At 35.9% G+C, this 16,186-nt stretch overlaps 1 protein-coding gene across 2 annotated transcripts in view; it reads right to left on the bottom strand.

Annotated features, from left to right (window-relative positions):
• The window catches only part of PLD5 (phospholipase D family member 5), a 164,371-nt gene that overhangs the window by 95,259 nt on the left and 52,926 nt on the right, over nucleotides 1-16,186 (bottom strand). Inside the window, exon 2 of one of the 2 annotated variants that reach the window (XM_041404405.1) lies at nucleotides 1,629-1,765. In XM_041404405.1, the coding sequence (XP_041260339.1) occupies nucleotides 1,629-1,765 (137 nt within the window). Of the gene's footprint in view, nucleotides 1-1,621; nucleotides 1,766-16,186 lie in introns of those variants that run through there. The other variant, XM_041404406.1, reaches the window with a different exon arrangement.

Genomic DNA, 16,186 nt, shown 5'->3' with positions numbered 1-16,186 from the left:
CACATGCAGTAACTTCAAAAATTTTGGAAGGCAACCCCTCATGGTAAAAGACACTTAAGCCTGTGATGGGGAAAAGAAAGCTGGCTGAACTCTAGAAAATTCAGAGAAGACATCAGAAGCCTGTCCAGATCTGTAGGAATACAATGAAGTGAACAAAACCAAACCTAAAAACAATTATGGCAAGAAGGGCCAGATGGACAGTTGGTTTCAGGACAAAGCTACCTGATGCTGCAAGTATATTCTGTTTGGAAGGAGATACAGATTTAAAGAATCCTCTTGGTTTTTTTTTTTTTTTTTTTTTTTTTTTTTTTCTTCTTCTTAAACAGCATGCAAATAATATTAAAAAACCCCATTATAATTAAAAAAAAAATTACAAAGTTTTCTGGATTCTGAATTAGTGCTTTCTGCAATGTAACAGGTGCAGCATAAAAAGGTACTATCTCAAAAGAGTCTTCACACAAAATGAACAAAGAATAACAGAAATAAGGATCAAAAGCTCAAATAAACATTAATCTTTCATTAAATTATTTTAAAATTCCAATGTCAATTAGCTCCTACCCAATGTATATCCAACCATTGGCAGGTAGGTTCTGCACAAACACTGGAACAGGCTGTCCAGAAAGGCTGTGGAGTCCATCCTTGGAGCATGACTGTGCACATGTCTGAGCAACCTGCTGGAGCTGACTGTTCTGAGTGGGGTCATGGACTGGAGGATGCCCAGAGGCCTCTCCCACTCCAGCAATTCCATGATAAGATTAGAATGGATTTCTGTGAAGTTATTTAACTATGATGGGTTTTTTCGCACAGTGGATCAGAGTGGGTGCTCTGTATGAAATTAAAAGTTTTGATAAAATCCCAAACAGAATACAACTGGGAATAAAGCCTACAAATGTTTTTTACATCATCTTGGTGGACAGAAAAGGCCCAGAAGACGATCCAGGAAAAGCACTGGTCATCACTAATGAACTGATTAATGGAGGAAGCTGACAGTGAGGAGCAGCAAAATGAAATTCACAATCAGGAAATGAAAGGTCCGAAAAACTAATCACCTACTTAAAACTAACAGGACCAAGAGTTAAAAGATATACACAGCCATGGCAGGTGCCTGAGGCAAATCTTAATCCAACACTTTCAACACTCATCTTTCTGATAATATCACTAGTTTCCTTTACAGTTCATAGGTAAGCCACTGTGTCTATAACAGGAATGCATCAAACAGGAAATAGAAAATCTCCTCCTACACAGAAGGGACAGCAATCTTAGGTCAAAAGGCATCAGTGACCTTTCTGGGGAAAGAAAGAAAGAGGCAGTCTTGATGAGAAATAGACATGAAAGAATTGGGAACTATGTGATCCACCTCAGTACTCAATTACTGAAACATAATGGGCTTTGGCTCAGGCTTTCAAAATAATTGATCTAACATAAGGGTCTTGCTCAAAACATACCACAAAAAATAACTTCAAAAAGTGTGCTTTGTTTAACTAACCTCCAAAATGAGAAACCATTTCTTCCTGTTAGGCGCTCTTCCCAATAACACCACAGGACCATAGCAATTACTTCATGACCTTATATAACACACATATGTTCCTTTCCACCCCGAAAGAGAAGTTTTGTTTGTTACCTCTTACCGACAGTTATTTTGACAGTTCTTTTCTGAGAGTCCATCCTCATCTTCTCCCATAATATCCACTGCCGAAAATATCAGTGCAACCAGAATTGCAAAGCAGCATACCAGTGCAAAGATCACAATGCATCTTTGCTGGGACTGAAAGAGATTAAGATTAAAAAAAGTTTTAATGCCATGAGCACATTCTAGTCAACGACTTGCGACTCTGAAACTTTTACGTAAGATCTAAATTTCTTTGAAGACCTTACTGCAATAGCTGTCAACATGAAACACACCTCAAGATGAAAACACTCTCAAAACTGCCCTTCATGTATCACCTTGAGATGTATTTTAAATCTCTCAGACACTGTTTAATAATTCATATCACAAATAATATTCATAATTTAAACTGCTTTCTGTTTGTACCACAAGGAAAGCATTACGCATTAAAATAATGACTCCTACATTAACAACGTATTTTCTGATTGTGGCTCACAGGTAAAGTACACACTCGGGATGGCACTTAAAAGTTTTGTTGTGTTTGGTTGAAATAAAACATGTCATTGCAAGAAGACTGAAGAGCAAAGTCTTTTTTTTCCTATCGCTACAAAAGTACCCGACATTGTCATTATGACTGTCACAGCCACTCAGACACTTTGGAAAGTCCTTGCCCCACAATATGTATAATATAATGAACACAAATTCACAGATGATAAATGGGATTCAAGGAAACAATGGAAGGCTGTTGCCCAGTACAATAGGCAATGCCTTCCACATCTCAGATTAAATATTAAAACATGGCATAGCAGTACCTTATGAAATCTTGTAGTAATAAATCAGATGCATCTGGTAGCACCCTAGATAAATGTGAAACCTCCTAAAGACAGTCTCTTGACATGCAATTTACATAGCTGCATAAACACAAAGTATATTCTATTCTGAAACCAAATGTTCAAACAAATATACTGTGCTTTTTCCTGCTGAAGTAAATTTAAACAAGACCACACCCATATATATAAAAACATCAACGTCTAACTTCTGTTGCAACAGTAATTTTCTTAATTTTCATTATTGCTCCATAATTAAAATGTCACATGGAGGAAAAGGCCTCATAAAGGAATGGGAAAGCAGGAAAGCATGAAAAATGTAAGGGAAAGGAAAAAACATTGCAGCTGATAACCAATTTCACAGTATATCCATTGTTCCTTATTTTTGTTTAAGAGGCAATAAGTTTCAGAGTAATAAGAATATTTTCCCATACACCTAAAGAAAAGGTCTAACTTTTATTTTAAATAAAAAAATTCCAATACTTTCCAGCTAGTGCACTTCTCAGGAAAAACATGTTCATGTTTCATTTCAGAATAAATAAGATATAAAGATTTTATTTCAGTCTGTGAAAATACAAAACACAGCAAACAACTTCTTCAGACAAACAGGAAAATCTAATCCAAAATTTAGTGACAAATGTAGCTTTTAACAGTAATACCAAATGTGTGGTTCAGGTTATAAGCATATTTTAAATGCAATGCATATTAGACACTTTTATACATTTCAAATATATATTTAAATCTGTATTTCTATTATATTAACTAAAATCTTACCAGAATGCAGCATAAAAAATGTTCTTCAGCCATAACAAAGACAACTCATGAAAGAAAATTTGGAAAGTTTTTTTTTTCCTGCTGCTAAGTAGAATCATGGCAACATTTGAAAAGAAATGTAAATTACTGCACCTGGATGTCCAGAACTAAGTCTGCACAGTGGGACTTAGGAAAAAATTGTTAAACACTCTCATTGCCTCATACTACTAGCAAGAAAAACTAAGAAGTGCCGAAGAAAAGTAGGTATTCAGGTCTGGGACACGGCTCTATGCCATTTCTTCATCAGGACACTTCAGCCTGCTGTTAGGATGACCATTGTCTCATGCAGGTTTCTGCAGTACTGCAAGTGCATTCACATAAATTCTTTGATACAGGTTCCTCCACGTGCTGAACGTATCCCATGGCAGCAAGACAGCAAAGCTACTCCCATAACCAGCAAACCAAAAAGAGCCCGGGCTTGTTTTCTAATCCCCAGGAGCACAGGATGTGACCCAGGAGGGCTCACAACCACAGGACTCTTTTTCCTCCCAAGTCAGGCTAAATGCTGCCATTCTACATCCTGGGACTAATTTTGAGTTACTCTGGATAAATTTGTAGCACAAGCATCCTAGCTGCCACACTGTGTGAAAGACTTCATGCTATTGCTCCAGGGAGTAACTCCTATCTTCTTGTTATGCTTCCATGCAAGCTGCACAACAACCACAGAGAGTACTGGGATCACTGGACCAGCAGGGACCGCATCAGCCTCCAAGGCTGGGCCAGTACTCACAGAGACAGCAGGAGATGCTTCACTGAAAGATGGCCACAGTGTTGTAAGTCACAACACACCTCTGGAAACCTCTCAGCCTGCTTAAAGCTTGAAGGCCAAATCAATATAAAACTACAGAGAACCAACAATAACATGGTATCACAAGGAGGAGGGGTTGTGGGGGAAAATGGGCAGCTGCAACAGATGCTTAAAGTTAAATACCAGGAAATCCTATGGCAGCAATTTCTAGGTGCTCATGTTAAAGCGCTATGGAAAGGGAAAGTCAAAATAATTCTGAATGGATCCTCCTAATCTAACTTTAATTTCCATTCCACATAATTTTGGGGAACATATTCAAGGTTTCCTGACTTCTGTGTCATAGCTGAAAATTGTATGAAGTTTAAATCCCTGTTCTTTCATGGATACAGCTTGTCAAGCTCCGCATTTTGTAAGTACTGCTCACTGCAAGCAGCACAAGCTTAGTACCATTAGTAAGAACACTGCTATTCTACCAGCACTAAAATAAAGACAGAACCACACAAACCTATTTTACTGCTCTTATTTCACAGATCCTTTATATTATGCAGTTGTCTTTGACAATGATAATGGATTAATTATCTCACTTTTTCTTAAATACCAGCTTAACTGTATGGTTACAAATAGCATAGGGAACCTTTTAAATCAAAATTCAAAAAACCCCCTGTGATGACAGTAGTTTTTCTTTGAACTCAAAACAGCACAAAATAGTAAATAACATAAAGCAAAGATTCCAAATTTGTCATCCTCCTAACTCTATGTTTTCAGCCACAGGTCAGAAGGGTCAAGTAAAGGCAAGTAAAAAAAATTTAAAGAGAGTAAAGAAGATTTAAAAAAGTTTCACAGTTCATGTTGAACTTACTCCTGCTGAGTGGTGGGTTTGTCATTGCATATATTACATTATAAATTAATGTTTGGAAATTGTTTATACTAAAATTCATATTTATACTAGAAAAGAATGAAGAAAAAACAGCTACTTCCATCAAATCAGCCTTCTGAGCCTATCTTTTCACAACGGTAATAAGACTTTATTTTCACACGCTTTGCCACAATGCTGACCATTTTCAAATAACCTTTTCCCAACTGAAACAGATTAGGGTAGACCATATCCCTGATCTATTATACCATCATCTGTGTGCGTCTACGTGCAAGGAATAGCAGGCATCATGAAAGAATCCAAAATCAAAGCGCTCACACCACTGACACACTAGAAGGGACCTGCTAGGCTGCCTGAGCAGACCCCTGTGTCAGTGGGCTTGGGCAGAGTGTTTGGTTCTGTCTTGTTGCACATCCCCTTGGCAATTGGGATCCATCTGAACTTATGAGACCTGTCCTTCTGTTTCCTCCAGTAAATGCCCCAGCATTCAAGCTTTCAGTCTTCAACACTTAATTACAGAACACAGGGATCTCTAAAACTTATGCAGTCCTTCTATCCATATACATGGTTAATTTGTACAAATATTAATTCCAACAGATATTTGTTTAGCCTGTCCTTAAAAATCTAGAGTTGAAAAAGATCCTGTAGTCTTTTCAGGCAACCCCATCCCATATATAAGCACCTGACTGATGCCAAACTTAAGTCTTTTATGCTGCAACAATACTTTTTTTCCTTCCTGTACTCATGGAAAAGAGTGAACAGAGCATTTAATTCTCTTTTACATATTTAAAGGCTGTTATAGATGCTAAGAGGCCCAGGGCCAGACCCCCTACAAGTTTGACGGTACTGATGGGCAAGCCCAGAAATTCTATTGCATGAAAGAAAGATTTGTTCAGGGCTTAAGGAAGATTGGGAAAGAAACTACTGCAGGAACAAAGACTATCAAAAATACTGTGAGTCAAATGTGTTTCTTTCACCTGGCTCAACTAACTTAAACAATACCTAAGTTAAAATAAATCCACCAAAACACTGCATTACTAAAACAGAGCATGGGAATTTTTTCATGCTGTTATACATCTAGGGAGAGAGTGAGAAGAAAAGCCAAAAGCTGCACAATGGTTATTCAGTACAGTACTATTCAGACTAAAGTTTAATCTGGGAAGGACCTGCTTGTTTATTATTATGAAAAAGGATAGCCTATGTCAATTAAGCTTATCAGAGCCTGTGATACCCATGCAGAATTGAGAATAAGAGCAAGAAAAAGGTCTCCATCTTTACTGTACTCACATTGCTCAAAAGCTGTTAAGAACACTACACTGGCTCCTGAAGCTTTCAGTTTCTTCACAAACAACAGGCATTTCTTTGAGACTGAAATTTAAATCAGGAATTTATGCTTCCTCCAATGCAGTACAAGAATGTCTTCTCCCAAAAAAAAGGAGCCATGAAATTGCAATGCTGTGTCTACTGATAAAACTGACTACATAACAAAACTTGTCATGGCTTTGAACTTGTGCTTCATTTTTTTACACCCATTTACAGACTGAAGAAGCAATACTTATACACCACAATAATACAGGCTCTAAGAGGCAGCTTTCGCATCTTTGGTCATTTCATTAGTCTGCTCTTTTCTGCAACACACGTGAACACAAATGTGACACCAAAAGCACTCATCTGCAACACCCATGACTGTTTGATAGCCCTTAACGAGCTGTTTATGAGTCAGGTTCTATGGGGTGATGCAATACACCTGCCAAAGACAGCAAGGAACTGGACTTGAAGAATTAGCAATCATTCCTGATTAGCCTTGGTCATGTGCGTTTATTAGAGAAAAACATTACTATTACTATTAATAACATTACTATAACATTATTACCATTATGTCAGTATTACTATTAACATTACTATACTATATTATATTTCCCCTTAATCTGGAATCTGCATACACTAATAATCTTCATTGCAGCCTTGATTCTCCCAGCTAGTATGATTAATGCCAATCAACACTTAAAATCCTCTTTAAAAGGAACAGATTGCTAAGGTAAGTTAAATATTTTAAAACTGGCTGGACCTAGTTGGTTTCAACCTTGGATATTGAAGGTAGTAGCTGAAACTAACAGAACCTTTAGGACTCACCTCTGAAAACTCACAAGCCTGAGTGAAGTATCAGAAGCCTGGAAAAAGCAAAAGTGTTACCCATATTCAAGAAAAAATGGTGATCAGGCAGTAGAGGTTGGGAAACAATAGTTATTCTAGCTTCAGTCTCTAGAAAATACATAGATGTCTAGCAGGTAAGAAGCTTTGTCATGCAAAAGTCATATTGATCAAGCCTGACTTATATCTTTCCTAGTCACAAGCCCTATTGTCCTAATGGAGAAGCTGAAAATAATGTATACTCTCACCTTTATTAAAAACTTTCTTACAAACCAGAGCAACTATTTCCAGATTATCACAGGAGAGGTATAAAGCTGGTTGAAAAATCAAGCTCATTGAAAAAATGGGAGGACATTTTAGAATGGATTGTGCATTTAGAATGGATTCAGAGGATTCTGCTTTGTATCTGGTTTTGCTCATGCCTCCATTAACAATCTAAATTCTGGAATAGAAATGGAAAGTGCTTATTAAGTTTTCAATCGAAACCAAAGCAGTACAAATTGAAGACCAGATTAGAATTTAAAAATGTTCTTGACTCTTTAAAGAGTATGTCAACAAAAATATGATAAATTTCAATAAAGGAAGAGAAAAGAGCTAGAAGCAGGTAGGATCAAGCAGTTGCAATATATACAGGAATGGAGAAACCACCAGGAAAAAGAATAACCAAAACTATTAACAGGCTGGAACAGATGTTTAGGAAGGCAGGCCAAAAAAGAGTAGGAGTTCATAGTTTGGAGAGAAGAAGAAATATGACCAGGGGGTACAATATTTACACATGAACATCAGGTATAGTGAAGGCAGAATTATCCACCAAGTACTACAATTCCAGAAATAGTGGATGTTTATTCAAACTTCAGGAGTTAAGTTTCAAAAAGATAAAGTACTTTTTTATGAAGATGATATTAAGCATCTGGAATTTGTTGCCACGGGAGGCCGTGAAAGCAAACAGCAGCAGGAGGTTTAAAAAGAGATTAGACAAAGCTTTCAAAAATACATCCTCATCAGATGCTAGAGAAAACAGGCTGGGATGTGCCCTCTGCCAGAGATGATGGGAATCATGACATTGCCCACTGGTAGGCACACAGTACAGGACTAGACATGCTGTGAGTGCGAGCTGCAGAATGTATTTTCTACATTCTTAAATAGTTTTATTTTTCTGCAGAAGGAATCAAGAATTATAGCAGAGAACAACCTGGTCATGTCACATCATGTCACATTGTGTTGACTTCGATTTCTATATCCTGCTATGATGCCTGAACTGCATGCAAGGCAAAAATACTCAGCTTCCACTTCAAGTTGGCATATTTTGTTTGCCTTTCAAGACTGAATGCAGACAGTTTAAAGCAGAGTCAACAGTAAATATTTAGTCCTATAGTTACCCACAGAAAAAAGAGAATCACTAACTGATTCTCCAAACAACACATCCTTTAATGTGGTTTCCAAGCAAACAAGAATGTACACTGGCCTTTGTCTCCCTGTCTGCCCAGTTACTTTTGAATCAGATTAATACAGAAGGATTAAAATAATATAATTATCTCAGAAATCTTTGACGATACATATGCAGGTAGATTTGGCTGAGAAAGACACAAATAAGTGCCTCTACCAAGGGAAAGACAGTCCAAAGTTTTGCCTTCCCTCACAACCAGGGCTCAGCAGCAAGCAGCCTTGTGGAACAGGGGTAGGAGGAATCCCTGCCCTGGGCACGGGGCTGTGGTCCCTGAGCACACACTCAGTGAGGCAGCTGCTTTGGCTTCACTGCTCTCTGAACAAACCTTTGATCCAACAGCTCAGGCACATAACACATGGACAGGCTATAAATAGAAAACCAATAAACTACTTTGGAAGAAATCCAAGGTCTCAGAGGTTACTTATCTGGACCTCCTCCACACAGAGTTCTGTACTGCAGAAGGATATTAACATTCAGAATGTGATGTCTGTAAGAAAAAAAGGTTTCCAGCACATAACCAACTAACCTCTGATGCAATTTGTCAACCAAAACTAGAATACGAGAAGGGGTGAAAAGCCTGAGTTCATGTGCTATTTTCCCAAAATTGGGCCCTGACTTCTCATTCATGATATATCGACTCAGCCTTCAGCATAATGTAAGGCAGTATTATAATTTGGCAACATTAAAAAAAAAGCCATTGTCTACCCTAAAAATAACATTCTACTCAAATCTATTGTCTCCTGAAAAGAGAAAAATAAATAACAATTGTATTGAACAATCTGTTCAATTGTATTGAACAATCTGAACCTGGCTTGAACAGCCAACTCAGAAGAATATTAATACTTCATTAGTATGAAAAAACAATGTGAGTAAGATTTCTATATTCCAATATCTCTTTGTGCATCTTTAAACCTGGATCCTCTAAATAAAGGCTCCTACCACAGCTAGCATTACAGCCATTACAACCAGGACAAAACCAAACAAAAAAAGCACCAAAAAATTGTGTTCCACATACAGTACTTTAATATATTACATCTTTTATGTACAGATAGACTTTCTATGTACAACTTCATTTCACAAATATAATTAAAAACTGAACTCTTCAAAAATCAGGTGAAACCCAGCAACTAATAACTGAGCAAACAAACATTTGGTCTATTATTTCCCATCAAAATCTGGATCCCATAAGGCAGTATTTTGAGAAAGAATGAAATTAATAACTACACGAAGAAGCAAACCATTAATATATTGCAGAACAGTCCATTTAAAATCAATTACAATCATCAGACTACAACTGGCTGGGGGGTATATAACAGATGATAAAAAGACTGGCCTAGAGTGTAGAAGTCCATTTTCTAGCAGAAAATGCTCTTTAAAATTTTACACCCTTTGTGTATCTGGTGTCTACAGCATGCAAACCAAGCAGTTAAAAAGCCCTACTCTGAAATGTAGGCCTACTTCTCTCAACACTCAGTTTAATTTTGATGCTGAAAGTCTTAATTCCTGATGAAAAACTAGACAGGAATATCAGAATCTCTATAAATTAGAATCTTCCATGGACACAAAACAAGGAGTTGCAGTAACTTACCATATTGCATCTGTCCCTAGCCAACAATACTTTGCTTGTATTCATCAAAATCACATTTTTGTACTAACCTTGACTCAAGAATTTATTAAATCTCTTGTGGAATTAATTGTTTATTGTACGTGTTCAACTTTTAATCTAAAGATGAATTATATTTCTATGAAATTTAAATGGAATGTTTTAAGTTAAAAAGAAGGGAAAAATTGTAATTTTTTTCTTAGTTGCTGGTTAAACAGGCTCAAAACTTTTCCTCTTAGATATTTCAGACTAATTTTAAATGTCTCATCAAAAAAGTGAGGACATCCCACATTTGAAGTACTTGAAGTCATGCTTGTTATTTCAAGTTTTATTTCAGATTTTATTTTCATCTGGTTGCTTTTGAATACAAAAGTGAGCTAGAACACTTTGTCCACACAGTGGACACACAGTGTCCACTGGCTACAATGATTCCAGAGTGATTTCATCCCAATTCCCCTGGATCAGTCTAACATATGTTGTTCTGGCAGCATAATTCTGCACCAGACTAGGCAGGATTACAATAACTAAGACAGCTTTAGGTTTTCAGGTAAGGATCCTAAAGGAGCCATATATAACAGCTATAATTGTTCTAAATTTTAATGATAACCCTGCCATGCTATTAAGGCACATTCCAGACTAAAGGCAGTTTATTTAGATGGCAACATCCAGACATTCAGTATATTTTAACAGGTTGAATACAGGACAGGAAGCATTTGGGAGCAGAGGACAGGACAGGGTGTACTCTGGCAAACTATAGTATCTACCATTACAACATCAAAGAGTTTCAGACTCCCTGACAAAGGAGATCAGCAAAATGTTGGGCAGCTATTTTCTGAGCACAGGATAAATAATTTTTTATGTGTTAAGGACCTTTTTAAAAGAAAATACAGTAAACCTAACAGTATCAGTGGAAGCATGTCTGTGACAGATCACTCCACATCAATGAAGCATCCAAAAAGCAGCAAAACATCTGTGCGCGTCTTACCCACGTGTGTGCCATGGTTCCTGAAATCAGCATTTGTAATGTAGATTCTTGTTGCAGAACAGTTATTAATCTGTGTGTGTGTGTCTGTGTATATATCAATATTCTTAAATATGTATATTTATACACACAGAGATGTAATAATGACCATAAACATCCAACATAAATCTGTCTCTAAACCACAAAGACAAATTAGAAGTAGGCAGTGCAAAGTAGCAGCATGAAGGCAGACCAGACTATATATAGATGAATACACTGATTTACACTAATTTACATTACAATTACACTACATTACAATACTCCAATTTACAAATGGCAATGCCTCTGTTATGTTCAAAATTAATTATAATTTACTTTTGTATGATTAGTAACTAAAAAAAAAAATTCTAGTAATGTACTCAGTTAAGTAATGTAAGACACTGACAGTACAGCTTCAACTAGAAGTCACTTTCTTTCAAGAAAGTGTTTTATATAACAGTGCTGCTAATAAAGCTTTAAGAGAAAGTAAGGAAGATTTTAAAGCAATGAAGAAAGTTTATTCACAGTATTTGCATCCATCCTTTTTGGCACATTAAATGATCATATGTACAGTCTGCTCAAGCTTCATACACACAGCTTTGTTTTGCTAAGATACTTTCAAAATGAGACAAGACAAAAAAAAAAAGACTAAAAATAAAAAGTTGTGGCTACTGGCACATAGACTCCATCAGGGAGGTTGTTAGACACAAATTTGAGCTCAAGTGCAGTTCTGTAGAATTACAAATTCATCACTCTACCTGGAGCATGTGTCTTCTTACCCAAATTGACAGGGCAAAATACATTACGTTAAAGCTTTGCAATGAGATTTTAGCATTTAATCCTGCAATTGGAAAAGGCTAAGAATATATCTACCATCAATTACAGCATTATCACATTAAGTTCCTATAAAGCAATAATTCTACAGTCAAAGGCAGGTGGTGCAACTGAACCTGGACATACTAACGAATTTTGGTACATAAATCACAAATTACCGGTTTATCTTTCATAAAGTATAAACAGCAAATTGAGAATATTTCAGATTAATTTTTTTTTAAAGTTTTCTGTCACTCATTCTGACAAGATACACTTAAAGAAAAAGTTCTGTTAACTCTGTTATAAATTAAAACAAGTTCAGGAAAAGAAATTATCTCATATGGGAAGCATTTAATTTTAGCTCATTCTGAATTTTTAACTACACTGCAAGTACATGTTGAACTAATAGATTTGCCATCTGGCCAAGAAGTTAATTTCATTGTCACAGAGAGCACAACCAATGTGACATTCACAATAGGAATTATATTCTACTGTAAAGAGAGATAAAGGAAAACAGAGGCTTATGATCTGCAGCTAATCAGAGATATAAAGGTAAACTAGTTAATTATAGTGATTAAGTGTATCCGATCTATGGTTTCTTTCCTGTGAAAGACTCAAGAGGTAATTTAGGCACTGTGGTTTTTATCCTACAGAATTCTGTATTTGAATTAAATGACAGTGTTCATACTATATTTTAAGTAACTCTACTTGACAGAAAATTCTTTACTGGCTGAGTAATATGTAATATTATGAGTAAAGATGGGACTGCCATGTTGACTTCAGCTTCCCTGAATCGCAAGAAATGAACAAATATTTGGATATTTACAAATACAATAATTTTATAAGCACACACAAATATATACCAAGCAATCAAACAAAAAAGAACACCAAGAGAAATAAAGACAAGAAACAAACAGCAGCAGGCATTTAAGACCTCCATCTTCTACTTCCCTCTACCATCTGTACTCATTGTAGAAGTATTTTTTCTACTCCTAGTGGAGTAAACACACACCATTATGGGTGGAGGAGATAAAGGTAAGAGAATCAAGTTAACTGGGCAAAGTAAATTGCTCCTGGATGTTTTCTTTTTTCACTATATCAACTATATTAATCCTTTCCCCTTTCTCTGTTTCACCAAACAACAAAAACCAATTAATCACTGTCATTGTCTCACTCCAGCTAACCAGCCCCCACTCTATTCTGCCATCTTACACGATTCTGCCTTCATACAGTGCAGACAAAAGCTGCACAACATCGACACCAGGATTCAGAACCAGCAGAAGATAATGGATATCTTGAGGGGAGAAATGAAAAAATCAGCATCAGCAGGACCTAGTTTTGAAGGATCAAAGAGATTATTTTTCTAGAGAGAGCTGCAACCAGGTTCCTGCAGCAGCAGAGTAAAAACTACTGTACTCTGATTAACTTTTCACTCTCATTGGAATTACCAGATACCTCTTCTACCAGCAGCAATGCTCCCTGCTGTTTGCCCTTCCTGTGCTGCCTTATTTCCATATTAATAAGGTCAGACTCCTTCTGATATGCTGAGATATCAAGGTGTCCTGATTTACGGCATTTTGTCAGGTTTGATTTCACAGATGTTTTTCTCATTTGCTACCTTTGTGGAAAAGGCTTTGTCCTATTCTTTTCTTTGTTTAATGTATTACTGTAGCATTCTACTGAATTGGGCTCATTGCCTATTGTTCTACTACTGAGCCAAAATATTTATTTTTATTTTCTTAGTCTGTTTATAGGATAAATAAAATAATTTTTAAAAATAAAAATCTCCTCAACAAGATATAGAAGGGCAATCTATCAATATTATAACTGACTGGGCAAACAAAAAAAATGTTAACTTGGCTTCCTATATTTTCTATTTGTCCTTCAATGTTTTTTGCATTCAAGTAATCAAAAAACTAGATAAAACAGAGCCCAGTTATGTAAAACATTTCCCATTACTAGGTGGCAGAGAATATCTTTCCCTCATCTCACTTTCAAATATCATGATATCTGACTTGAAAACGGAAGAACTCCTCCTTTGTATTACATAATATTTAAGTCAACCTATGAATTTAGAAGCTATTCAGAAGAAAAACTATGAATTCACATGAATACACATATTTACATGTGCAGCCATGACCACAAAAGTCTCAGTTCAATAGGAAGACAATCTTAGAGATTAAATACAATATCCAATATACATTACTGGTTAAAAATAAATTAATTAAAATATCTATCCAGGGACATGGCTGTCTCCATGAAAACCATAAAACGTTCTGGCTTAGCTGAATGTGTGTCCAGTTTTATTATTGTTTTAAAGTAGGCAATCACTACAAATTTTTTAATGATTGCCAGTTTTGAATTTTAATTATTCTGTAAAATAAAACATGGAATGAAGGTACAGTGAAATTCTGTCTTCTTATTCTCAGTTCTGTAGCAGAGAATCCCAAAAAAGTAAAAATAGTGAGAGAGATGAAGATGAACCTTGAATATAAAACAGCCACACTGCAGTTTGACATGGTGGTGGTACAAATACCTCAGTAAAGATTCAATGCTCCTGAAAGCAAGAGGAGGTGTATTGCACCTCTCCAACAGAGATGATGATGGACCAGACAGAGTTCCAGGAAAGAGTGACTGCCTGCCAAAGAGTGCCACTAACCATTATCACCTTTCATCCTACTCTGAAGTCCAGTATTTTTTTTTTTTTTTTGACAACAAACTTTCTTCAGGAATACTTTCTTAGGAGGAAAAGAAACTAAATGTTTTGGAACAAAAGCCTCTTATGGCAGGCTATCAACTGATGCAAATTGTTATGGGCACAGGTTTGTCTTACAATACTTTACAAGCCCTTTCTAAACTGAAAAATAAAGTGCAGCTTAAGTTTTCAATACAGTATGAAGCCATAAAATTGCAAAGCACCCAGAGGAAGGTAACGAGATTTATCTGTGAAATTTCAGTCTCAGGGTGACAGACTCATTCCCAGTCTAGAAGTAGTAGCAACAGTTTATTAGAAGCTCTCACTGAAGAAAACAGCCATTTTGTTAAGTTCTATAAAATTTACACAGACATCTGCATTTATTTTCCCACACTATCAGAAATGTTCATAAAATAATGTTCAAAGAGGTCTCAAAATATGGAAGTTTCCTCACTTCTCAGAAAGCAGCAAAATGCAAACTAATTTCTAGCATTTTGGAAGTAATTGGAGATATGCAGATCTTACATTGTCATATTAATTTGCATTTTAAGTTATTTGCTGAAAGCAATAGCTGTGTAACACATGCACATTGTACTTACAAAAAACTGCTTAGTCCTAATAATTTTTGCATGTGTTGCTTAAGGCTTAAATATATTCCACATGAATAAAAATCAATACAGTGTTTACTGTGTATTCTGGTAAAATAACCTATGAAATTCAAGTAAAATTGGGTCCATATTTGTTTTCTGAATGTGCAATATTTTAACAAGTATAATTTTAAGCAATGTACATAGATACTCTACTTCTCAAAAATAGCAAACTCAGTATAAACTGGTAACATTTCCAGATTACTCTGTGTCACCATGTGTCCCTGTACACACTTGTTGAGACAACAGTGATTCCCATAATTCTTCACATCCAGATTCCCTCGGTATAGGAAATGTAACTAATTGCTTTTCTTAGTTTCCTAGCTATTTATAAAAAAAAATTAATAAAATCTCCAGTGGTATAGACACACTAGGTATGTGGTTCTTCCACAGCACATTGAAAATAAACTATTATTATTTTTTTCTGAGATAATAGACAACATTTGAACAGGAGCAGAAGCTGTATGAAAGGCCACATGTGCTCATATTATCAGCAGATTGATACTCCATGTTCACGTCTATGTAGAGATTACTTTTTAATTATAGGAATTTATTCCCATATTAATCTATTAAGAGATTTCCACAAAAACAGTTACACAGAAAGCCTTGGCGCATAAACTAAAAAAATTTTCATTTTGTGGACTGACATGCACTGAACTCCTGGTAGCCATGCAAATCAATAGATATCTTTGTTGGCATTTGTAAGAGATATGCATGTGTACACATATCATATATTTCCTACAGAGCTTATTTCTGGGCAAATGTCATTGTATATCAAAAGCATGTAATAGTTCCCAAAATTTCTTGGTCACTGAAACCTTGCCAGACATCAAGAGCTACAATGGAAACCCACAACTATTTTTTTTTTTAATCCAAAAAATTGTAATTGCAATGAAAGTCAAGTAAGCAGTAATATTTAATACAGTTCAGGGGCTCATCTACAGATCACTTACAATAGCTTT

Source organism: Onychostruthus taczanowskii, unplaced genomic scaffold (genome assembly GCF_017590055.1).
Source record: "Onychostruthus taczanowskii isolate IOZ18803 unplaced genomic scaffold, ASM1759005v1 scaffold21, whole genome shotgun sequence".
NCBI classification, from domain to species: Eukaryota; Metazoa; Chordata; class Aves; order Passeriformes; family Passeridae; genus Onychostruthus; species Onychostruthus taczanowskii.
This window is presented reverse-complemented; position numbering and strand designations above follow the sequence as displayed.